Source organism: Alligator mississippiensis, chromosome 2 (genome assembly GCF_030867095.1).
Source record: "Alligator mississippiensis isolate rAllMis1 chromosome 2, rAllMis1, whole genome shotgun sequence".
Lineage (NCBI taxonomy): Eukaryota > Metazoa > Chordata > Crocodylia > Alligatoridae > Alligator > Alligator mississippiensis.
Window position 1 is genome coordinate 226530572 of NC_081825.1, and position 23567 is coordinate 226554138.

A 23567-nucleotide genomic window follows, 5' to 3' on the forward strand; every position below is an offset into this window, starting at 1 on the left:
GGTTGGTGCTGCGGGAAGTTGTGTTTCTGCTTGGATCAAAATCCCTCTGGTCTGGGCACCCTATTTCTGAACTGCTGGCTCAGATCAAGAAACAGGCTGCTTTGAAGGGATGCTCTTCTAGCAACCCTGGTGCATGTATAATTCCCCGGGTGGCGGGGAGCAGAAGGCTGAGAGCCCAGGGAAAGGCCCTGGTGGTGATTGGCTCTTGCTGAGATGTAGAGACATGCAGGAATGTCATTTGAATAAAGTGGGGCCATCTGACACGGGATAAGGGCCCTTCTGGGGAGTCTGCTCAGGCCTGCAGCCTCAGCCCCAGCCCCAGTGCACTAGAGCTCTTATTACATTAGATGTTCTGGTTGTTTCCATACTTTATAACCCAACCCAGAGTGCCCCTGGGCCCCTTGCATTCGGGAACTGGCTATGTGATGTCCCTCTCCTTTTTTTGTTCTTGCCCCCCAAGGTGAGCAGACCCCTCCCCATGACCACGTTTGCCTGAGTGATGAGGTCAATCACCAAAACAGCACAACCTCCACCAAAGACCGGGGCACGTCCACGGAGAGCCCATGCCGGCGCACGGCTGCCACACAGATTGCCCCTGCCTGTGTGGCCTCCTCCCGGGCACCTGAGAAACACCAAACCATGGGCCGGCCCCCACCCCACAACCCCAGTGTGGTGGTGGTGACAAGGGGGCCGGAAGCCCACCGGGACCGTATCCGCTACCAGACGGACGTGAGGCTTGAGGCCACTGAGGAGATTTACCTGACGCCTGTGCAGAAGAACTCTGATCCACTGGAGCCCGAGAAGCCGTTCCTGTCCCAGTCAAGTGAGAACCGCATGTCCATCAGCTCTGACGTCGATGCCTCCAGCTACCCTGCACTTGCGGGGAAGCCCAACCCCTCCATCAGCGAGGAGGATGAGGTGCTGGACTACATGTCCTCCCCTGACAAGATGAGCCTGCCCAGAACCTCTTGTAGTGGCAGCAACGGTGGCTACCGGCCTGGGCACAGCCTCCAGCGGGCGTCGGTGAGCTCTGACACCAGCGCCCTCTCCTATGACTCGGTCAAGTACACACTGGTGGTGGATGAGAACGTGCAGCTGGAGCTGGTCAGCCTGAAGCAGTGCTACTCAGGCTACAGCGATGAGAGCGATTCAGCCACCGTCTATGACAACTGTGTCTCCTCGCCCTATGAGTCCGCCATTGGTGAGGAGTATGAGGAGGATGCACTGAAGCGTGACTCAGTCTGCCTCTCTGAGGACTCCACCCCAGAGGCGGACATCCACTTCTCCAAGAAGTTCCTCAATGTCTTCATGAGTGGCCGAGCACGTTCCTCCAGTGAGTGCCGGGCCTGAGGGGAGGAGGGGGTTCCTCTGCCTCCTGGGAGGACTGGGCATGGGTGGCAGTGGGGGCTCCATCACTGTACGGCAAGGTGATCCTGTTCTCTCCTTCCCATACCCCCGTGTGAGGCTGAGTGGTTGGCGTGCTGGGGGTCATGGCCTGGCAGAGCTCTGGAACAGCATAGGCAAGAGGTGTCCAGAGGTCACTGTTTGACAGGGTCTGTGATTTCTCTTTCTCTACCCCAACATTAATGAGACTGTATTAGCCATGCAAACCCTGAGAGCTGCTGGCAGGAAATAGCTGATGAGCTAGCAGGCCCTTCAGTGTGAGACTGGGCTCTGGTCTTTTCCCAGGACAGCAACAAACCTCATTTGTTGCTGTTGTTTCTCAGAGCTCCTCACCTCTCCCTCTGAGTCTTGAGGACTGTGAGGAGCTGATGGTGGCAAACCAACCAGATTGATTCTGAAATGTCCTCCTTGCCTTCTTCTGTAATTCTCCCCCAGAGGTGGAGATGGAGGGGCAAGAGAGGATGGGTGAGGTCAGATGCAGATGGAGCTTCATTTCCAGGAAGTGCTGACAGTCAGCTCCGTTGGTGGCTTGGAGGCAGCAATTTTCTTGAACTCTGTTGTCACTAGCATCTCCTGGTGCTGCGTGGCCTCGGCATCGCCCACTGATGATTCATTTGGGAAGGGTTGGAAGCTATTGGGTGACATCACTCAACCTTTGGGTGACATCACACAGCTCCATCTTCACTAGAGACTGGAGTCTTGTGGAGTTTCAGCCAGTTAGAATGCAGTGGTGGAAGCACAAACAGTTAGGTTCCTTTGACCATACTCCAGATCTAGCCAACAGGGCAATCCTCTGAGACTTGGTTCTAGACCCAACTCTACTGTTGAGCTTTTGCATGGCCTTGGAGAATCGTGGTCCTTCTCTGCGGCTCTATTTCCTCTTCTCCACTCTATTCATAAGCCCTCTGGCACAGGGGCTGCATGCCTATCTGTTTGCATAGTGCTGGACACAGCAGGACCCCTATTTCATTGGGAGAGCACTAAATAATAGAGCATCTCCACTAGGCATGACTGTCTTGGTTAAGTATTATTCAGCATCCACACTAACATGTCTTAGCCAGAGGCGATCCTGTGATACTGGTCCCTGGTGGGTATGTACCCCTCTGCAGGAATGTACCAGGAGTGGGATTATCAGCTCTGCCCTACAGCTGCCCCACCAGTGAGCTTCATATGGTCCCCAGATGAGAGACCCTCCTAAAATGGTCCCCAAGCCATATTCCTTCAAAAATACTGCTCCCTCAAAAATACTCAAAAATACCTGCTCCCTCAAAAATACTGCTGTGGCATCATCCAGTGCCTCCTTCTGTCCTCAGCCAGAGAATCACCTGTTTTTAATTGCCTGAACAAAGTGTGATTAAGTTAGGGGAAGGGTGATTGAGTAAACCTCCCTCCATATCCCCAGATTTACCCCATTGGCCATCACATTTCTAGTATCCCTTCTCCAGAAACACACACATACATGCACATGCACATACGTGTTCACACACACACACATGCTGATGTCTCCATTCATCCCTTCTGCTTTGGTGACTAACCAGGTGCAAGTCCTGTTCTGAAACTGGATTCCCACATCTCCCAAAGGATCCCTGCAAAGCAGGAGTGCTAGCTTGAGGTGTATTGTGCTGTTAGGAAGCTGCCTCTGCTATTTGGGCTGTGGCCTTGGGCTGGAGCTGTTTTTGGTCTGTGGTCTTTGGGAGGGCGTGAGGAGCAGGGCATCTCTGACAGACACCTGTTCCCCATTGCGTTGCTGATGGGTGGGGTTTGTCTGAGTGAAAAACAGAGCAGCACTGACATGACAGTCTTGAGCCCAGTGCCCCCATGAGGGGTGGCTCTCAGGAACTCAGGTTTCCTTGCCCACTGAGGGATCAAAAACCAATGCCTTCCCCTTTGCATTCACAGGTGCCGAATCCTTTGGGCTATTCTCCTGTATGATCAATGGGGAGGAGCAGGAGCAGACTCACCGTGCTGTTTTCAGGTGAGCACAGATATCCTCTCCTCCTAAGAAAACAAGCTCTTCTACCCAGAGCACTCACCCAGGAAGACCAGGACCCAATCATTCCAGACAGTGGTGTTGGCCACCTCCTCTGTGCCTCACAGCCCACATTTGGAAGCTAAGAAGCTTCAAAGCTCGTCACTTCTGAGGTGGGAGACCTCCAAAGCAGCCTAGATAGGGAGTATTCAGTAGGGGAGGGCACTCTTATAGCAGACAGCAGGTCTCCAGTGTGGCTTTTTGCTTCCCGTCTGGTCAGTAAGAATTACCAGGTTCTTCCCTCTAGAGTCAAGCCACTTGCTTAGCTCCAAGGTCACTGTTCTCCCTCAGTATCTGTTGGACACAGGCATCACCCCTCACCCTGTCCTTATACACTAGGCAGGGTGTTGGCTCTATGCCCCTAGTTGACAAAGTTGGTTTCCCCCTCCTCAGGTTTGTCCCTCGTCATGCGGATGAGCTGGAGCTGGAGGTGGACGACCCGTTGCTGGTGGAGGTGCAGGCAGAAGACTATTGGTATGAGGCCTATAACATGAGGACGGGTGACCGTGGCATCTTCCCTGCTTACTATGCTATTGAAGTCACCAAGGATCCTGACCACATAACAGGTACCAGTCCCACCTCTGTTGCCCTGCCCATGCCCCTCAGCCCAGGTCCACACCACTCACTTTGCTGCTAAAGTTCAAGGCTGTTCCTGAGCCACAGCTGGCCATTGCACCAGTCTTGATGGAGTGGGAGGAGTCTCTCTGGAGAGCATGCACTTGTCCTGCTGAAGTAATTCCAGGCTGCTGCGCCCCAGGGCTGGCATTGTCACTGGGTTTGAATTGTAGTTAAGGGAAGTTGATTGATTGCTTTCAGGATGCCAGCTTAGGAGCAGGGAGAGACCTAGCCAGCTTCTGTCCATGGTGCTGGAGCCTTGTGCCCTGGGCCCTGTATTCCAGTTGAGCTGAAATTTTCTAGACCTTAGAAGCCATGTGTTTGGGCCCAGATGCCATATGCATGTGTGCATGTGTGTGTACGTGCATGTGTGCACATTCTAATGCCATCTCTGTGGGTTCATATGCTCTCCCTTGCCTTGCAATTTCTTCCCCAGCCCTGACCAAGAACAGCGACTGGGTGGATCAGTTCCGGGTGAAGTTCCTTGGCTCAGTCCAAGTTCCATATCACAAAGGCAACGACGTGCTGTGTGCAGCTATGCAGAAGGTACAGTAGTCCCCATTCCTGGACATCCCATGCTGAGACACCTCGCACCCTGAGGAGCAGGGGGTGGCTTCCTTTCTGCAGAACCAAGTGCCTGCTGGGGTGAGCTAGGCACCAGCAAAGACCCTTCACTGAGGAAGGTGGGGAAGCAGTGAGTACTTACATGGTTTCTGTAGCCTGTCCCTTCATCTTCCCCAGATTGCCACCACCCGCCGCCTCACTGTGCACTTTAACCCGCCCTCCAGCTGTATCCTGGAGATCAGTGTGCGTGGAGTCAAGATTGCCGTGAAGTCCGACGATGCCAAGGAGCACAGCAAGGTATCTGCTGGCTGCTCCTCTCTTCCATTCCCCTGCACCTTGGCCTGCCCCAGCTCCACCTAAGTACATTCCAGTGGCCAGCACATCCTCCTCCCATCTCTGCCCCTGCCCAGTAAAGACAGTACAGGTTTCCCTCACTTTATGCTGTATATGTGTTCCTGGAAAAAGGCATAACTCAAATTTGCATACTGGGAACCCTCTTTACAATGTAACAAATAGAGATACATTCCAAGACCTTGACTATACTGACCCCCAGACCCATTTCTACCACTTTTACAAGACAATTTTGGTACTCACCAACAGCAGACAGTACACACAAGCACAGGGTGGTGGTGAATGTTACCATAATGGGGATGGCAAATACAGAAACGTGTCGCAGACAATGAGCAAGGAGCACAGATCCACACAGGAGACTATATTTCAGTGCGCATCAGTCCCACAATGCACTCTGCACAAAGCAGTTGACTACAGGCTTCCACCACACCAATCACATAAGAGTGAACTTACCTTGCACATAACGATTTTTTGGCATAAAAAGGGTCATTGCACAAGAGCAAATTTGCACATACAGAACCCGCATAAAGCAAGGGAACCTGTATCCATATATGTAAATCACCCATTTGCAAATATATTTATATATGCAAATCTTCACTGTTGGAACTGTGTCCCAGAAATGTCACCTGAGTAGCTGAAATCTATATAGAGGGTGCCCCCCTCCCAGCTCTCACCAGCAGCAGGGCCCACACCCCAGGGCCCTGTTCAACCTCCTCGCTGCTGAGTACACTCCTGGCCTGACTTGCTTGTGAGCTGCATGGCTTTGAGCATCTGTGAGCTACCTCTAAGCCCTTCTGCTACTATTTTGGGTGGCGCTCTCTGGATCTGCACAACAAAGCTCCTTAGCTGGGCACAGGAGGCCTCTGATTAGTGTTCAACATAAGTAGCCTCCACAGAGCCTGCATGAAGCTGGGCTGAGCCAGACTAGGCCCTCAGACAAAGCTATTCAGAGAGCCATCTCCCTCCCATAGGAATGCACTTGCCCTGCTAGAGTAATTCAAGGCCACTGGGCCCCACGACAGGGATTTTCATTGGGTTGGAAATGCAGTTAACGGATGCTGCTGTATTGTTCTCATTGGATTGGAAATGCAGTTAAGGGATGCTGCCATATTGTTCTCAAACTGATTCATACTGAAAGCCTCCAGTTGCTGATCAGGGCATTGTAAATGGCACGGGCTAAGTGACTTATTAAATGCCTTTAAAATATGCATTTCCATCCAGTTTTCTGCTGAGGTTTCCTTTTCAGCAAGGAAAACTTGATGGACTTTGCCGGGTAAGCAATGGCCTGGAGATGTCTACAGCAGGTTCAGGGCAGTGCTGCCATAGTCTACACGCTGCCACTCCCTCCTGCTCAGCATGTGGGTCCTTTGGGTTGCCTCGGAAATGAGTATGACCACCTTAACAGAGACCTGAGCACAGCTCCAGAACTGCTCTTGGGCTTTCTGTCACAGCAGGGCTTACTGACGCATGCTGAGAAATACTGCAAGCCTCCCTCCATTCTAGGTTTCGGCACATGCAGGGTGGGAACAAGTTTGCAGGGTGTGATTCACAGCAGTGCTCCCAGGTGCAGCACAGAGGTTGTGTAGACAAACCTGCTGCCTCTGAGCTGAGCACCTCCATGTGAAAGCTGATTGAAATGCTAGGTGAAATGCTATGCTGGTGGCTAATGCTGGTGGCTGGTGAGGAGGAGAGATGGCAGATTGCAAAGGGTCAATTTCCAGGGAAAGGTGTGGTTTCAGAGATGGGCTGTGGGCGTACTGATGCTCTGCAGCCCAGCTCTGACTGTGGCCCTTGGTCCCTGCACAAAACACGCCCTGAAGTTCCAATCCTGGCTCTGCATACAGCTCTGCCCATGCACCTCAGTCCTGATATACCCCCAATTCTGAACCTCTGCCTTGGCCCTGTCCATGCCTCACAGGGCAGCACTTCCCTATATTGCAGTGGTAGGCAACTTCATCCAGCTGTGGGCTGGAATGATCCAGCCCATATTGGAGGCAGGGAGACATTAGGACTCTGCCACAACTGGCGCTTGTCCCCACAGTGCCAAGTGGAGACTGCCCACAGATGGCATCCCAGCCATCGAGTGCCCCCATTATGTCTGTGGGCTGGATCCAAAGGTCCTGTGAGATGGATCTGGCCCATGGGCTGTTGCTGCCCTTTGTAGGCCTCTCCATAGCAGAATCTCTGCTTTGCAAGTAGTACAAAAGTCTGATGGTTGCATGTCATAGGAGGGAGATGGGCAGCAATCTGGGTCCCATGCCCCTTAGAGACAGCTCTGCATCGGAAGCAGCACAGAGTACATCTGACAGCTCCTTTCTCTGTCCCACAGGGAAACAAATGTAGCCATTTTTTCCAGTTGAAGAACATCTCCTTCTGTGGGTACCATCCAAAGAACAACAAGTGAGTGTCTTTGTGGTGGAGGGGCCTCTGTGCCCACTCCTGGATGGAGGGGACCCCACCTCAAATTGCTCCCCCCCAAACACTTTGCTTGGCAGGGAAGCTTGGACTAGGAAGCTGCCCACCTTCTCTCCAGTTTAGGGCCAGGATCAGTCCTGGGAGCTGGAAGCTTTCTTGGAGTTGGAGTCCCTGAAGCTGTGGGCAGGGTGTGGAGGGCAGTGGGGGACTTGCCAGCTGAGAGGGCTGCTGCTGCTGCTGCTTCCATTCAGATCCAGCCCCAGCCCTGGGTAGGAGAGTGGGGCAGACTTGCCTGCAGGGCAGGGGTGAACAGAGGCCAGTGCAAGTGGAGGCCAAAAAAGGAAGCACAGTGCCACCCCTTTTGTTCATTCCTGTGGTGGAGGGTGGCTGTGCTGATGCCAGCCAGGCCTGACCATAGCATGAAGATGTGTGGACAGGGGTGATTCTAGATGTGTTAAACCTACAAACGCCCCCTACCCATGATGATTTCATGTCCTTTTATCTGTGTGCCTCCCTGAGAGCAGGTCCATTGGTCATGCAGGAGCCAGGAGTCAGGACTCATGAGTTCTATTTTTTGCCATGCCTCAGTTTCTTTGTCTACCCACGTGTCTCTTCCAGGATGCTGCAAAAGTTAAACAGGACTGTGCAGAGTGCCATAGGTTCCTTGGCCATGGCTGCTAGAAAAGGTTGTGCCTCTATTGGTGCAAAGTTGAAACTTTTGGCAGTGGAAACATTTTTCCTATTGGGGAAATATCCCCATTTCCCCTTCCCCAGGGCTGGGCACTTGTATAAGCCACCCTTTGAGGCCCTTTTCTCAGCTCTATTCCCTAGGCTTCATTCCCCAGGCTCCAGGCTTAGAAAAGCCAGGTCCCCTGCTGCTTCAAAAGGGAAAGGGAGCCCTGCTGTGGATAGTGACCAAGTCCTTGTGTTGCTGGTCTAACAGGCCATGCCACCTGGATGGTGGGCAGCCTGGTGCCTGGTCTCTGCTGCAGCCTCACCTCTTGTCTCTCCTCTTCCAGGTATTTTGGATTCATCACCAAGCACCCAGCGGACCATAGATTTGCCTGCCACGTCTTTGTCTCTGAGGAGTCTACCAAGCCGCTTGCGGAGTCTGTAGGGTGAGCTGCTCAGTTGCAGGTGGCTTGGAGGAAGGGGTGGCTCATTCCTCCAGGGCAGAAGTTATGCCTTGGGGTTGGGGTCTGCTTCGGGGCACTGCTGCCTCCCCCTGAATCATGGGTACTCTTGCCTGCTGTGGAACAAGGGCTACTCATGGCTCCGGGGCTTGGAGATATCAGGCTGACTTGGAGTTGGGGAACTCTGGTGGGGCAGTGGAAAGGAGAGAGGATTACATTGCTTAAACTCTGAAGCGCCTTTTTTTCCTGGCAGCCTGGTGCTGCCTAGAGGAGCTCTTGGAGCTGCTGTCCTCTCTGGGGACAGGAGCAGGGACAATTCTGAGGTGATAGCTCTGGAAACTGGATCCTGGCCCAGCTAGTGATTTTAGTAGAGTTCTACCCCAAACAGCCAAGACATTATGTTATGATTGCTATTGTCTGGGCTAGGAACTAGTGCCTAAAGGTGGAAGGCTCTGAACCCCTCTCCCTTCATCCCCAGAGCAGGCCATCTCACCCCCAAAACAGTTTAATGGCCAAAGCAGCTCTCTAACCCATGTCCTGTGCCTCCCTCTGTGTAGCCAATGCTTCCACAAGCTGTGGTGCTCCCCATGGTGAAATGCTGTGGTTGACCTGACACATCTCAACAACTCAGTGGCGAGACATGGAGTTATCTTTCTAACATGTCCTTGCCATGTCCTCTTTGTTGTGGGATATCAGGTGAACGGTTCAAGAATGTATTTGGCATCTGCTCCCCTGTAGAGGCAACTTTCTTGTTTGCCTTTTCTGCAGAGCTGAAGTTCACCTGCACTGCAGTCATTCACACAGGGAGAGAAGCAAAGCATCCAGGGCTCCCAGACAGCAATAGGCTCAATCTTCTTCTTGACTCTGGGCAGCCCTGGGAGAGGGCTGCATCAATATCCCCAGGAGTCAGCCACCAAGCTGCTCTTAGTTGAAGCGCACAATCCCAGACAGCACTGAAACTGAGCCCTGGCTTAGCAAGCCAGTCTCTATGGCACAAGACACCTAACACAGCCTTCACAGAGCACCAGATCTAGAAGACCAAGGAATTGTCCCTGGAGGGCAAGAGCAAGAGACTGCTGCGCTGGAGATCCTCAAGCTGGGCTGGCAGAGTAGACAGCAGGGGCCAACCCTGGCCTGCACCTTAGGGGTTAGACTAGAAGATGTCTGAGGGGCCTTCCCAGCATCATTTTCCAGGGATCTAGGAGAATAAAGCACTGGATTCATGTAAGGGTTGGGAGCCTATCATCCCAAATTTTGATAAGAGAAAGGGAGTGAGAGAGGGTGTGTTGGCAAAGGGCACTTAGGTTGGCTGGTGGCTCTGCTCACACCTGTTGTGGTGGCACCCCCTCAGCCTGCTCCTCCACTCTGTCTGTTGCAGGAGGGCTTTCCAGCAGTTCTACAAGGAGTATGTGGAGTACACATGCCCCACAGAGGACATCTACCTGGAGTAGGGGGCTGGGCCGAGCACCTCCCATACAGACAGGGCCAGCAAACGCGCCTCTTCCCCAGTGTGCATGGACAAGCTGCTTTGAGACTGGAGGAGGAAGAGGAATGAAGCTGGGGATGGTTCCCTTGGGGCATGGAGCACGCCCCCCCTCCCCCTGACTTTTCAGGACTCCCCTTCCTTGGGCTGGGGGGTTGGGGCGGGAGGGGGGAGGGGGGAGAAATGGGGTTTATTGTAAAATACTCTTAGTTTATTATATTGAAGAAGCATCAACGCCGCAGGCACTGCTGTGACAGCACAGGATGGGGCATGCCTGGGTAGGGGGGCCCTGGAGGGATAGGAGCAAGCATGCGGCTAGGGACAGTGGCCCCAGCACAGGCCAGGCTCTGCTTGCTGGCCCAGTGGAATGGACGGGAGAACAATCGTGCTCTTCTCCCCCAAGCGCTGGAGTGGTAGCACTTCCCAGCACGCAGCCTCGCTCCTGCCGCCATCCCACCCAGGGCTGATTTTTAATTCCGCAGCCAAAGCAGGCTCGCACCAAGAAGCTGCAGCATCAGCAGCAAACAGGAACTGGCGCAAGGAATAGAGATGTCAGAGTCCCCCTCTCCCAAGGGACAGGGGCCTGCGTGTGGCAAAGAGAAGTTACTGCTGAAAGCCTAAGGCCCAGCTGAAGGGTGCTGAGAGGGAGATGAACTCAGCCCAGAAATTCCCACAGAGGGGCCTGGCTTGTAACCACCCTGCTGTTCCCACCCTGACAGGCTGAGGTGCTGTCTGGTTTCCAGGCATTAGCCCTGGCCTATGCTGAGACATGGTGATGGCCTGTTCCCCTCCCTGCTTAAAGGAGCAGCCAGGGAGGAGCAAGGATTGTGTAGGCCCTCCCTGCTGTAACTGTTTATTGGGAGGTGGAGGGAGAGAAAGGCATGGAAGTCCCCTGCCCCCTTCTCATACAGCTGTGGGGGGTGGGATGGTGCCTCTGCTTCTCCCCCCACTCATTGCAGCTGCAGGTACCAGGGCTGAGGGGAGCAGCTCTGACCCACCTGAGCTGGCCTAGGCATCCTGAGGAGCATCATCTGCAAGCACAATGCAAGTTCCCAATGTCCAGGATGGAGCTGTCCCCCTTGATGGGCAGAGGGGGTGGGGATGGAAGAGAGAAGCATGACTGGGGAGAAGGGGCTGAGGCTGGTAGTGAGCTGTGCTGAGAGCAATAGAGCAAATGCCCCACCCTTGCCCTGCAGCCAGTGGTCTCTGTGCTCCAGCTGGCTCCACTGTGATGGCAACAACTATTAAACCTGACCTTTCATGGAGCTGTGCTACATTTTCTCTGTGCGTCACCTGCTCCCATCACAGCTCTGCTTCTTGGGCAGCCCTACTCCACCACACTCTCTCCTGATCACCTGTAGAATCTCAGAGAGCCCCTAGCCCTGCTAGCCTCACCTCACTCCTCAGAGCCAGGGGAGATCAAGACTCATTGCCCGCAGTTGCTCTGACAACTAGCACCAAGCAGTAGCAGTCTCAGTTCTTAGCACCCAGGGCTCTGGGATCCCCATAAAACTCAGAGACACACAACCTGTAGAAAGGGAAGGACTTTTGTCTTCAGCTACAACCTCACCTCCAGCAGTAGAAGAAACAAGTGGACAGTAGCCTACAAACCTGGCCCCCAGCCCCCACCTTGTGGGAACCCCAACATGGCATGTTCCCAAGTAGCTCATAGATTGGCATCATAATTGTACTCATTCATGTCTGGCTCATCCCGTTTGCTCTTGCGTGCTTGGTACAGGCCTTTGGGCTGTGCCTGGGTCTCTTGAGTCAGGAACTGCAGTCGCTTTGGTTTAATGCCATAATCTGTGGAAGGGCAGAGAGATTGGGAGCTGCTGAGAGGATCCATGAAGACTGTATGCATACCCCTACTCTGGGAGAGACTGTTTTTGAGAATCATAGAATACACACTCGGGGACTCTCATGCTAGCACTCACCAGAGAGCAGATGCTACCATCCCAGATGTGTCATATGCTCTGACCTCTTTTTTTGGGGAGGGGAATTCACCGCCAGTAGTGAGAAGGGAATGGATTTAGCGGCCTTCTTGAGGGCTTTCCCTTGGACCTGGCAACTGGATGTGGAAAAGGAGTAAGAGAAAAGAGATGCAGTTTGGATCCCTGGCCAGCTGCATGCAAAGTGAAGCTGCTACCATGACAGTCAGGTCTCTGAGTACCTAAGACGTAGAGCAGGCTGAGCCCTATATATCAGGGTTGCAGGACCAGCTAGTGCTGTATTAAGTGAGATTAATTCTGTTGCGGATTAGCTGCCGAGACAGCCATTACATCACTGAGGGCATTCCAGGGACCAAGGCCAGCTTTCTTCACCTGCAATTGCTCTGACTGTATTGTCTGGGAAACAGACTGACCCAGACATCTAGGGATGGCAGAGCCAAGTCCCAATGGAGTTTTAAAGAGCCCCTTCTCACAGAACCCTTCCACACTTGAACAAGGCACCTGGCAGGCCTGTCTTTGCTCCTGGGAGCAGGAATCCTACAGAGAAGTCAAGTCTGTAGTGACAGGATCATAACACTGATCCACAACAGCCCTCCCTTTCCTTTCCCTTCCTTGTAGACCAGTGACTGGCAGCCAGCAAGTCTAGAATTGAGCCAGGCTCTCCACCTCCCTGCCTCACAGGGATCCTGTCCAACCTCTTTCCCTGCAGTACATGCCCAACCAGCAGCCCGAGAAGTACGTACCATCCACCAGGCCAAAGTGCTGCTGTGGGAGCTCCAGGGGAGCAGAGAAATCCTCAGCAATGGATTGGCTGGGCCTGCAAGGGATGTGCAGTCAGGAAAGCAAGAGCCTGCAGCCTGGGGCTGGGGATATTCCTTGCAGCAGAAGCTGAGGCTGCCCAAGTGGTTTCCCTTTAAGTTCCTTATCAGATACTTATCCCTTTCTCAGACATTCTTCCCCAGGCCTGAGCTGTACACCGCCCCCCCCGGGATTAAAACCCAGAGGTTTTTATACACTCCTTTCCCACAGGAAAGGAGTGTATAATATAACCTGCCAACTTGTAACTGAATGATGACTTGGACAGGGGCTCCTCTCATTGAAGGAGCACAGCTGGTACAACTAGCTACCATGCAGTGCAAGAGGCAGGCTCTCTAGAGCAGTGTTTCCAAACCCATGGGTCGTGTCCCAAAAGTGGGTCACAAGAATATGAAAGGGTCCTGAATAAACTTGAAAAATAGATTCTCCTTTAAAGGAGAAAAACATGGTTTTTCCCTTGCAGGCTGTCAGTTTCAGCCTGCAAGGGACTGCTTCTGCTTCCTCCCCCCCCACCCCATTTCCCACATACAGCTCCACCCACCCCCTGGCTCCACACACTAGTAGGCTGGGGCCTGAGGGCAGCAGGTCAGGAGTGAAGGGCACTGAGTTGGGACTGGCCATTGGTGTTTGCAAATGGGTCACGGTACAAAGAGACTGAGTACTGCTCTAGAGAAAGGCTGCCCAGGCACAGGTGCTCCGAGCCACACTTAAAGCCAATCATCTCCCCGAGCCGACAGCAATTCCCTTAGCTAGGGACTGAGCTCTGGGCCCCTACAGTACACAGCTCCCTAGCTGCTTAGGGAAGAGCACGGGCTCAGCTAAGCTAGTGTCTGGGCCTTCTGCACACATTTCTAGGACAGGGAGAGGCAGTTGGACACCTGTGTAAGTCACATTACCTTTGGGGCACAGGCACAGGGAGTACAGCTGCCAGCAGGAGAAACAGGAGGAGCAAATACAGGTTCATGTCCTCCACGCAGTCCAGCCCTGCTGAAGCCAGTCCATGCAGAACCAGACTGGACACAGCTTCTCCACTCATCAGTTGCCATCAACAGAACACGACATCACCAGTCCTTCTGGTGATATCACAAAGGCAGCTAACTTTTGAGATATGAGTTACATTAGGCTTGGCAGGATTTGATTTTTTTTTATACAATTTTTATAATTTTAAGTATTTTTAATTTTTAATCGCTTTGAAGTTTCATGCATGAAAGTTAGAGATATGGGAGGCAGACAATTTAGTAATGATAGTATACTGTTAACAGCTTTATAAAAAAAATCACACTTAACTATAAAAAGTAAATATCCATAAATTAATAAATCATACCTGATCACTCAGTCATGCAGCAGCAAGGTAAGGCTCAGTGGGAGCTTGGCCCCTGCCCTGATCAGGCAGGGGTTTGGCTCCTGCCCTGATCATACTGGGAGTTTTGCATGTGATCCCCAGCTGGGACCTAGGCAGAGCAGGTGGCCAGTGGTACCAGGCTCCTGGCTGCCAAAAGCCCTGCCCCTCCACACACCCCCACCCCAGCACAGCCCTACCACCATAGCCCCCAGATGCTGCAGTAGCTGCCCAAGGAGTTCACGGACAGCACAACTGGAATGCCCACTACCCTGCCTGCAGCAGCTGCCACCCTCCACCCTGCGTTTCCTTACCCCCATCCCAGATTTTTTTTTCCATCCCCTTTATCTTTCTGACTTTTTGGTCCATGAGTATCAGGTGAAATGGATGTTTATTGATAAAAATTTAATCCTGCCAAGACTAGGCACACTGGTACATGATACCAGAAGTCAGGGGAGGCCAGCCTGGTTCACAGAGCAGCAGGCTGGGAATGGTACAGTATGCAGATGCCAGGACAAAAAAAAAAAAAAAAAAATCACCACATACACACACACACTGCTTTGAAGGTAGCTGTGGTGGCAACACACAGCAATACCTATTTCAGGCCCCCTTCCATGCCCCACGGTGCCATGGCTCAATGCTGAGTTACACTTGGGTGTTATTAAGTGGTGGGGCGTGTCCCAGGGACAGTTTTGCTGTTGAGTGAAAGTTACTACAAGGTGAAGAGCATCCTATACTGGGCAAAGGCAAGCCAAGACCACAAACCCTTCCAGGCCAAGGATCACCCATAGCTCTGGGTCTAGGCATCTGCAGTGCCTGGCTGCCCCATCTACAGTTGTAATGGGACAAATTGGCTCTGCTGTCATTCTTCAGCCCGCAAAGATGATGCAAAATAAGCTACTTTTGTTGTCCTGCACCCCCACTGGGCCGCCCTCCTCACCGAGCTCTGCCTACAGCCTATTTGTAAATGTTTGTTGAACTAATTTGTCCTGCTTTCTACCCCCTCCCCCATACCAGGCTCCTGCTCCCTGGCTGGCAGCTACTCCACAATCCCTTGTTAGCACACATTAGCGCTAGCCAGGCCATCTACATGCTGTGGCACTCAATTCCCACCTGGGAGCCACAGGAAATTAAACTGAACCAACCACGCATAGCACCAGCAGGGAGAACAGCAGTCTACAAGAGCAGTACAAGGGGCTGACAGAGCACCCAGAGAACAAATGACACATGGTAGCTGGGACAGGGAGTCCCTAGTGGAGGCTAGTTTTTCCTGCTGGAGCGAGCCACAGCAGTGTTCAGCTACCTGGCAGCTTATGGTGCATGATGGTCCACAGTGCATTTGGACATGGGAAACATGCCTGCCCTGAAGAGCTTGCACCTCAGAACACAGCTATGTGCAAGACAAGTTGCCTTCAATGACTGGTGTGAGCAGGGGGTGACAAGAACTGCAGCATCTGTCACCACGCTGAGGCTGGGAAGAAGCCAAGGCAGACAAAGGTCCCGATGTCCTCCCCCTCTTTCAGCTTCCTCAGTAGGTGGAGGGAAGCTGTCACTATGATGCAAGCAGCTTGTGTGGTATGCTTCAGCCCTGGGAGGCAGAGAAGAGGAAGGGGTCCCAAAAGCATGGCCGCCTGGCTTTATTCTGTGCAGCTGTACAAAAGAATCAAGTGCTTCCAAAAGGGGACCGCTACCATCACAACCACAGCCTCCAGGTTGAGTGGGCAGCCAAAGTCTCTTGGTCTGTTATCCATTGCTAGATTATATAAAAGAAGTCACAAGCACCCCTGGAGAACAGGAGTCCAGTCACCAATTGAACAGGAAAATAGACATGATAGAATTGTCTCCCCAAGCCCACATGTCCTCTCTTGGGACAGCCAGTTGCTGTCCAAGTCAGCCCCCACTGCAGCAGGGAAAGGCCATCTCCCTGTCAGCCCCAGTTATAGAAATAGATTTTCTGCCAGGCTGGCAAGTAATCCATCAGTGGCCCTGAAATGAGAGAACAGAGGGATGGGATGAGCAGGAAAGCAGCCCCTCAATCCCAGCCCACAGCTTTCTGCTACTCCACTGCCAGGTTTGTCCTGAGCCAAGTCACTAGCTGTGCCCCGTTGGGGGGCAGCTCTAGGATGGGCTCATGGGGAATGGAATGGGACATGGCACATCACTCGAGGCCAGGCTTGAAGCTTGGTCCATGGAGGAGGTAGCATGTGAAGCACCAGTTCCTCTACCTGGCTCTTATGGGAAGGGTGCTTTCTTTGATGCTAGGACTTTCTCTTACGAGTAAGCTACTTCACATTCACCACAGGGCAACACTATGTACACACAGGTAATCACCACTGACATGCTGTTAATCACACCATAGTTCATCTTCATAGCAACCAGCTCAAATGCCTTTATCCTACATGCCCAAAAGATACTCAAGGTCAAGATACTGGTGTAGGTGTCCTGATGGTAAATACACACAGAGATAAGTCTCCCACTTGGCTCCCAGCCTGTGGCATCTCCCCAGCACACAGACCTCTTCCTTACTCCAGCATCCCCTTTCAGCCCCATGGCTCCAGCCACCATCCACTTACTTGTGACAAACCCAACTCCAGGCACATAATCAGCTAGTAGGCGCAGCAGGAAGAGGATCCTGCCCCTAGGGGAGAGAGAGAGAGCAGGCATGAGTCCAGCAAAATGACCTTGCACCCCTGTCTGCCACGTGCACCCCCCTCCTCTGGCTTATGTTTTGCTGCCCTCAAACCTCCTGCACCCCACGCTACCAGGTCCCCTTACCAGGGTTTTCATGCAAAGAGTGATATTAGTGAAGTGGGGGGCCTGAGATCGTCAGCGTAGCCTCAAGCCTGCTCTACATTCTCAGTTAGTAGTGCCGTCAGCACAGGCTCCAGAGCCCCTTCAGAGCCCCCTGCTCATCATGGTACAAGACAAGCTCCTGTGGAGAGGCAAAAAGCAGAGCACCCTTACTCTGAGTATTGGTCATAGAAGGGCGATCTCAGCAGGTAGTACAGCAGCAGGATGGTTCGGCGCCTCAACTCTGTCCGCTCCCGCTTGTTCAGGTTTTTGATGTCACTCAGTAAGCTCAGGCTGCAAAAAGAAGGGCAGGCAGCTAGCTCACAGGAAGAGCCCCTTCAAGACCTGTGGCTAGGGGAGGGGAGTTTTGGCATCCAGCCACCCCTGCTCTCTGCTCCATGTGGCAGGCGGAGCAGGCTCCTGGCTCCTCCTCCAGTGGGGAGCCTGAAGAGGAATGAAGGCAATAGTTCTGCAGGAGCAGTCCAGAAAACCCAGGTGTGGACCATGCCCTCCTCCCACCAGCAGCTTCCACCAGCAGAGCCTCCCTACTCATCAGTGCTCGGTAGTAGTGGGATGAACTGGGGGCAAGGGAGACAGAGGGGACTTGGAGTTCAGCCAAAGCCCCCTTCCCCCCTCCCTCCCAATGTGGGACTCAATGGTGAAAGCCCAGAAGGCCTTTTTCCCAGACCAACCTTGTGATATCCAAGATTCCTGAGAGGAGCCAGGGCTTCCATGATCTTTGGCCCCAGACCCCTAAACTCAACACTGGGAACAGAAGGGTCAAGGACCAGATACAAATGATGTGCTTGGCAGGAGCTGTCTAGCAAAATGACCCTCTAGACCACCCTACAGGTCTTCTTCAGTGTCCAGACAGCTTAGATCAGGCTTGTCCAACATACAGCCCGCAGGCCGCCATGTGGCCCTCCAAGCTGTTTTCTGAGGCCCGAGGTGCTGCGACAGGAAACAAAAGTAAACACTGTACTTTCGTTTCGGGAGGGGTAATGTGATACCGCTTTCTGTGAGGTCTTTGAATATGGCTCGCTGACCCACTGGGTGATAAAAAGGTCATGATCCGGCCCCACATTCAAAAAAGGTTGGACACCCCTGGCTTAGATGCTCTGGCCTGGCAGAGACTCTGTGACCATACCCACCGCTTCAGAGACAGAAGCCATGGGTCATTTTTGCTGTTCAGCCCCATTCCTCTAGCTCACATGGCTGACATCCCACAGGGACCCAGGCAGAGTTGCTTCTGTCCTGATTTCAGCATAAGAATGTAGCAGCTTAGGGCTACAAGGGAAGGTCCAGCATCTAGACAGTAACCTTACATGACTGGGAGCTGGTGAGCTTGCTACCAAGGGGGTGAGGTGAGAAGGCCCTAGATATAAGACAAGGTCTTGCTGGATTGCCTTGATAAAGGGGAAGGAGGACTCGGCATCCCTCTGGTTGACAGGGGCTCCAAGTGAGGTCTGGCTGCCCCACAAACCTAAGCTAAGGGTGCAGCACTAAGGTTGCAGCACCCTCTGCTGGTGCACAGGGCACACTACATGCTCTGCCAAGGCCCAGGTTAGGATACAGTGGAGCAAGGGTCGGGTGACGTAGATGGATTCTGCAATGGTTTCTTGAAACCCCAGAGGGGTGGGAGCCTGGTTCATCTCCTCTGTCTTTCGGTTCTGTTTCTCTTCCCTCTGCTGCAGAGACCCCCAGTACCTGGACTGCAGGGAAGGGGCTGAAAGAAATATGGGCAAAAGCAGAACAGTGTTTCCCCGAGCCCCTGTTGTGCAAACACTGGCCTTTCAGACCTTCCCCCACCTCCAGTGGGAGGACTTTGATCGGGAGAACTTTGTGAAAGGCAGCAGTATGACAGCAGGGACTGTGGCTATCCTCCCTTGATGAGGAGGGGGTTGGTTACAGTTGACACAGAGGCAGCTCTCCTAGGAGCATCAGCAGACATTAAGAGGTACCCGCCTGAGAAGGGAGAGCTGAGAAAAGGGGTCTCTAGGATACCTGGCCACATCAAGGCACAGAAAACTGAATGCCCGTGCTGAAGGCTCATCTCCCTCATACAGGCAAAGAGCCTAGGCTGGCACAGAACAACATACCAGACCCTCTGCTCTTGTATCCTCACCACACATCAAGGGACACAAGCCAGGGAGAGGCACAGGGCCCTCTCCAACAAGCCAGTACAGCCCAGCAACTTACAGTGTCCCCATAGGAACCTACATTCTGCTCACAATATGGGTCTAGCAAGTGCAGGGGCCTGTGCCTGTGTCTAGCCTGCGCCAGGACCCAGTCTGACCAGGTGCAGGTACTTACTGCTTTTGAGGGACCTCACAACACGGTTGCAGCGCCTGCCAACGTATGCCAGATCCTCCTCTGAGGGGCTGCCCTCCACACCTGCCCAGAGAGAGGTGCCACAGTGCAGTCAGGGCTGCAACTCCAGGCTAATGTTGGTCTGAGGTACGAGAAGAACACCATCCTTCCCTTCCCTCTCCCTGGACAAAGCTCTCAGTGCAGCCTCTGTGAAGAGGCCAGCCAGATGCACACAGATCATACTGAGTGATTTAGGTCTGGATGCAACATGCTTCAGTAAAACCTGGTCCTCCTGAACCTGCAAACTCTAAGCAGAGCCAGGCAGACTGCTGGAAAGGGCACCTCCACAAATATAGATCCTTCTGCTATTCTAGTCCAGAGCCCCGACTCTCAAGCCAGACTTGCTGCCATCTTGCTATTCCAGGCTTGGGCCCTTTGACCAGTTGTCCTGTTACCTGATTCTGGCTGACTGTTTAAAGCAGCAACATTGTGATGCTCCCAAGGGACAGACAGGGGCATTCAGGGAGCAGTGCAAGGCTGAGAGCTGGCAGATGAGCTCTCATGGCTTCCCTACTACCCAAACCACCTGGCCAATGGGCACTCCCTAAAAGAGCTGGCTGGATGACACGTGTGCTCCATCTTGCTCCCCCCAATCCCAACCCCTCTGGGCAAGCATCCTTCTCCCCTAGAACATCTGGAGAGTAGTAAGAAGTGGACTCACCTTCTGGGTGGAGCTGCTGCCCCCTGTCCAATGGCACAATGGGAGGAGATGTCTGGATACCAGCTTTGTACCATAGCAAAAGCAGGAGGCGCAGGATGGCTCTGCAAGGCACATGCAAGCCAGGAGCTGTAAGCCTCAGGCCTGCACTGCAGAACCCCAGCTTCACTGCACGGCAGCAGCCTCAGGGTGGGGAGCATACACTTCTGCCTCCTACAGAGTGAGTGGGGCCCCAAAAACCACTCTGCACAAGACCATGGCAGACACACAGTCCACTGCCTAAGCTCTCTCCTCTGCACTTCCTCAGAACACCATTGGCAGGACTGCAGAAAGGGGAGTGTACCCCCTGGATGGGAGTTTATTGCTCAATGGGGTCCCAAATGCACAGATCCTTGGGGACTGGGCATCTGGCATCTCCTCCCATCAGCTCAGATCCATGGGGCACCAGAAAGGCAATTGCTTTGTTGTGGCTTGTGCCAGCGAGCTCCCATTTTGCTTACATGCAGCCTTGTCTCCTCCTTCAGGGGCACTTACTTAGCCAGCTGGATGAGGACAATGATGGTCCATCGGCCCATCTCACCCCACACCCTGGCAGTCCCCATCTCAGCAAAGACCTCCACACACTCTAGCACGCTCAGCCAGGTCAGCAGTTTCTGCTCGGGTAATGACTGAAAGACACAAAGTGGAGAAGAGTGAGAGGGGGCAGGCTCAATGACTGGGCTGAATGGGGTTTGCCTACGCCTAGGCTGAAAGTCCCATTTCTGAGGGTTTCAAAGGAAGAAAGGTTAACCACAGACTGCGCAGACCCATTACCTTGAGGACTGCCTGAGGGCCTAGTCATTTCACATGTGGCTTTCAACTATGAACAGCCAAGGGCAGTTAGACTTCGCCAGTTCACTGCATCTTAGAGAGAGCTAGTTAGCCATGTAAGTCTGAAGTTAGGCAGAAGGCAGTGTATGAGGTGCCACCCTGATCCAACTCATTCAGAGGCATGAGCTTTTGTAGGCTATAGTCTACTTGGTTGAAGGCTAGAAGTAGACTTGCAGACATCAGAGGGACTAAAAAGAAAGGAATAAAGTCATCTAAATACAAAGGATATATCAAAATAGGCTATAACGTATGAAAGCTCATGCCTCTCTGAACAAATCAGTGTTGGTGTAGTCTAGAAGTTGCCACCGTGACCTGCCTCACTGTATTCCAGTCAGAGAACTGCCTTTTTCACTGTTGCACAGTAAGACACAGCCAAAAAAAATCACAGAGGAGGGAAGGTATTGGAGCAGTAGGCTTTCTAAAGGGACCCTTGTGTAAAAGCCTAGTGTTTTGGGACAAGGCAAGACTCTTACAAGGAAGAAGCAGACAGGTTGTGCAGGTTTTGCTTGTACATAGCACAGCCCAAAAGGGAAACCCCTGGACCTGATTCTGTGCCGCAGCACTCAGCAGGTGCAGCCCAAGAGAGGGCAAGGGCTAAGGTGGCTTTATGATCCCTCTGTGCACCGTAGATTCTTAGATTCTCATGGACCAGCGAGGTCCAGCATTGGTCACAGGCCCCTCTAAATTAACAGCTGTGTTCCCTGGGCTACCCAAGGACTTCACTGCAGAATGCTTGAGCCTCTCCCCAGAGCCAACATGGAGCACTGCAAAGGGGCCACAACTAGGGCCAGACTCTGGCCTAATAGCTTCTATATAAATAATCTTGATAGCAGATGTGCCCTACACCTTGCTCTCCCTCCCAAGCAAAGTCCTCACCACAGGCAGGGTCCGCTGCAGTTCTTTTCGGAGGATCCAGTCATTCAGCAGCACCAGGAGATTGGAGGCAGAGTATACTAGAAAAAGAGAAAAAAGAGCACAGAGCGACTGTGGGTCACAGAGGAAGGGCAACCAAAACCAATGAATGGAGCCACAGTGGGAGGGTCTTGCTGAGGCCAAGTTGAGGGGAAAATTCTCTCCGCGTGGGGTGTGGGAAATGAATGGGTGGGATGGACAAACATCTGGATGCTGAGAGAAAGGACACATCCAGGAGCAAAATGAGAGGAACAAAAGGTGCTGAGAGTGTTATAGGAACACGATACAAGACTGAGCCTGGCCCAGAGGCAGGTCCGTGGCTCCACACACGTTCCTTCTGGTTTCATCCAAATCCCAGCAGGTACTTGCAGGTTCTTAGCAAATGATGTGAGAAGCATCCCCCTCTGCCTGGCTCTTGAAGGCAAAGGTAACACATGGCTAATGGTAAAATGGCAGCCATTCATATTAGAAGGGCCAAGGAAGCCTCTGGAGAGAAACAATAATTCCCACCATGCCCAAACGGGAGGAAGTGGGAGGGAACCTCACCCCACTGCCCCACCTGAAGTGACACTTGCAGCCACTGAATTACCCCTGCTCCGCAGCATCAGGGCATGTAATTTCAGACCGGTGCCTCTTGTTCAGTACAAAGCCTGGACACCCTCCCCCACTCCGCGGTTATCTCTGCACTACGGCTGTGGCTGGCACAGTTATGGCAACTCTCCAGCATACGTACCAAGCTCGGATAGTTCATGAGAATCAGAGAAGCGACCTGGGAAAAAAGAGAGAGCAAGAGGTTAGTGGAGGGGTCATCACTAAGCCAAAGATCATGAGACTCATTTCCTCGGGAGAAGAGTTGCATCAACCCGTGCCCATGGAGCGCTCACAGCTCGGCACAACTCTGTTGGGAGGAAGTGTCCACAGTCCTCAGGAAATGCCCCCCTGTCCTGAAAAAGTCAGATGGGCCCTCGATTATTGCACCCTGCCTGCTTCTGGTCACCCGCTAGATGGGCAACCCTCATTCATGTTTGAAAGAGCCTGTCATCGCCTGCAGGAAGCCGGGAGAGCGAGGGTGGGAATTTTACAAGTTCAGGACTGATGCTCCTGCCTCTCTGGGCAGCTGAGAGAGCTATAAAGCAAGACTGAAGAGTGCATCTGGGCAGTCAGCTGCTCTCCAGGCTCTGGCAGATGGGGAGCCTGGCCCTGACCAGCCGTTCACACCTCACCACACACCTCGGGGCAGAAGCTGAGGCACGCACCCTGCCGACATCCCAGACCCTTTCACTTGAGCAGACCCTGTTTTCTATGGTTCAAGCACCGGGGTGCCCCCCGTCTCCTATGCTGAGGCGCACAAGAACCAACCGCTTGTTGGCAGCCAGCGGCGGACACGGGGGAGCAGGTCCCTGCGCAGGCTTGAGCAGCTGGGGCATGACCATATACACGTGTGCGTCCACATATACATGCGTGTGTGTGTGTGGGTGTGCCTGCACGTGGGAGGGAGACGGCTTGAGTGCACTGGCTTCCACGGCGCGCACACACGCGCAGACACAGCGCGCCCCTTCCCGCGGCGGAGGAAAGCCGGGGGGGCGGACTCCTGAGTCCCCGGGGGCGATACCTGGCAGCAGGTAGGAGAGGCCGCGCACGGTGCCCTCGAGCTGGGCCGTGGCGGCCGGGTGCCGCCTCACGTAGTCCTGGTAGCGCCGGCACAGACGCCACAGCCGCGCCCCGGGCCCCGCGCCGCCGCCGCTACCGCCGCGGGAGGCCGCCGCCATGGCGCTGCCGGGCCCCCGCTGCTTCCGGGTGTCAGCCCCGCGCCTGCGCAGCTAGCAACGCCGGCCCCGGCCCGCTGCGCCTGCGTCCTGGGGTCCGTGA

General features: G+C 53.4%; 3 protein-coding genes across 8 annotated transcripts in view; 1 reads left to right on the forward strand and 2 right to left on the reverse strand.

The window, feature by feature from the left end:
• Positions 1-11259, forward strand: part of MAPK8IP1 (mitogen-activated protein kinase 8 interacting protein 1) — a 59450-nt gene extending 48191 nt beyond the window's left edge. For all 4 annotated transcript variants that reach the window (XM_019477130.2, XM_006274060.4, XM_019477131.2 and 1 more), the window contains 8 exons: positions 461-1333; positions 3304-3379; positions 3827-3999; positions 4485-4594; positions 4790-4909; positions 7293-7363; positions 8398-8496; positions 9890-11259. In XM_019477130.2, the coding sequence (XP_019332675.1) occupies positions 461-1333; positions 3304-3379; positions 3827-3999; positions 4485-4594; positions 4790-4909; positions 7293-7363; positions 8398-8496; positions 9890-9962 (1595 nt within the window). In that variant the 3' untranslated portion in view covers positions 9963-11259. The remainder of the gene's footprint in view (positions 1-460; positions 1334-3303; positions 3380-3826; positions 4000-4484; positions 4595-4789; positions 4910-7292; positions 7364-8397; positions 8497-9889) is intronic.
• Positions 11260-11525: 266 nt separating this feature from the next.
• Positions 11526-14381, reverse strand: FREY1 (Frey regulator of sperm-oocyte fusion 1). Of its 2 annotated transcripts, XM_014602107.3 has the most exons (3): positions 13656-14381; positions 12687-12760; positions 11526-11797 (listed from the first exon to the last, which is right to left on the reverse strand). In XM_014602107.3, the coding sequence occupies exons 1-3, from the start codon at positions 13793-13795 to the stop codon at positions 11661-11663; spliced, it is 351 nt and encodes a 116-aa protein (XP_014457593.2). In that variant the 5' UTR covers positions 13796-14381; the 3' UTR covers positions 11526-11660. The 2 variants fall into 2 exon arrangements, 1 of the variants encoding a protein (XP_014457593.2); XR_002086932.2 differs by lacking the exons at positions 11526-11797; positions 13656-14381 and adding an exon at positions 12038-12062 and having other exon boundaries at positions 12687-13261.
• A 1330-nt stretch (positions 14382-15711) lies between these two features.
• PEX16 (peroxisomal biogenesis factor 16) lies at positions 15712-23490 on the reverse strand. 2 transcript variants are annotated; one of them, XM_006274070.4, is made up of 11 exons: positions 23311-23489; positions 22432-22467; positions 21663-21739; positions 20451-20584; positions 19920-20020; positions 19202-19282; positions 18462-18614; positions 17581-17653; positions 17063-17182; positions 16672-16736; positions 15712-16084 (listed from the first exon to the last, which is right to left on the reverse strand). In XM_006274070.4, the coding sequence occupies exons 1-11, from the start codon at positions 23465-23467 to the stop codon at positions 16026-16028; spliced, it is 1056 nt and encodes a 351-aa protein (XP_006274132.3). In that variant the 5' UTR covers positions 23468-23489; the 3' UTR covers positions 15712-16025. The 2 variants fall into 2 exon arrangements, with proteins under 2 accessions (XP_006274132.3, XP_019332651.2); XM_019477106.2 differs by lacking the exon at positions 19202-19282 and having other exon boundaries at positions 23311-23490.
• Positions 23491-23567: the final 77 nt, after the last annotated feature.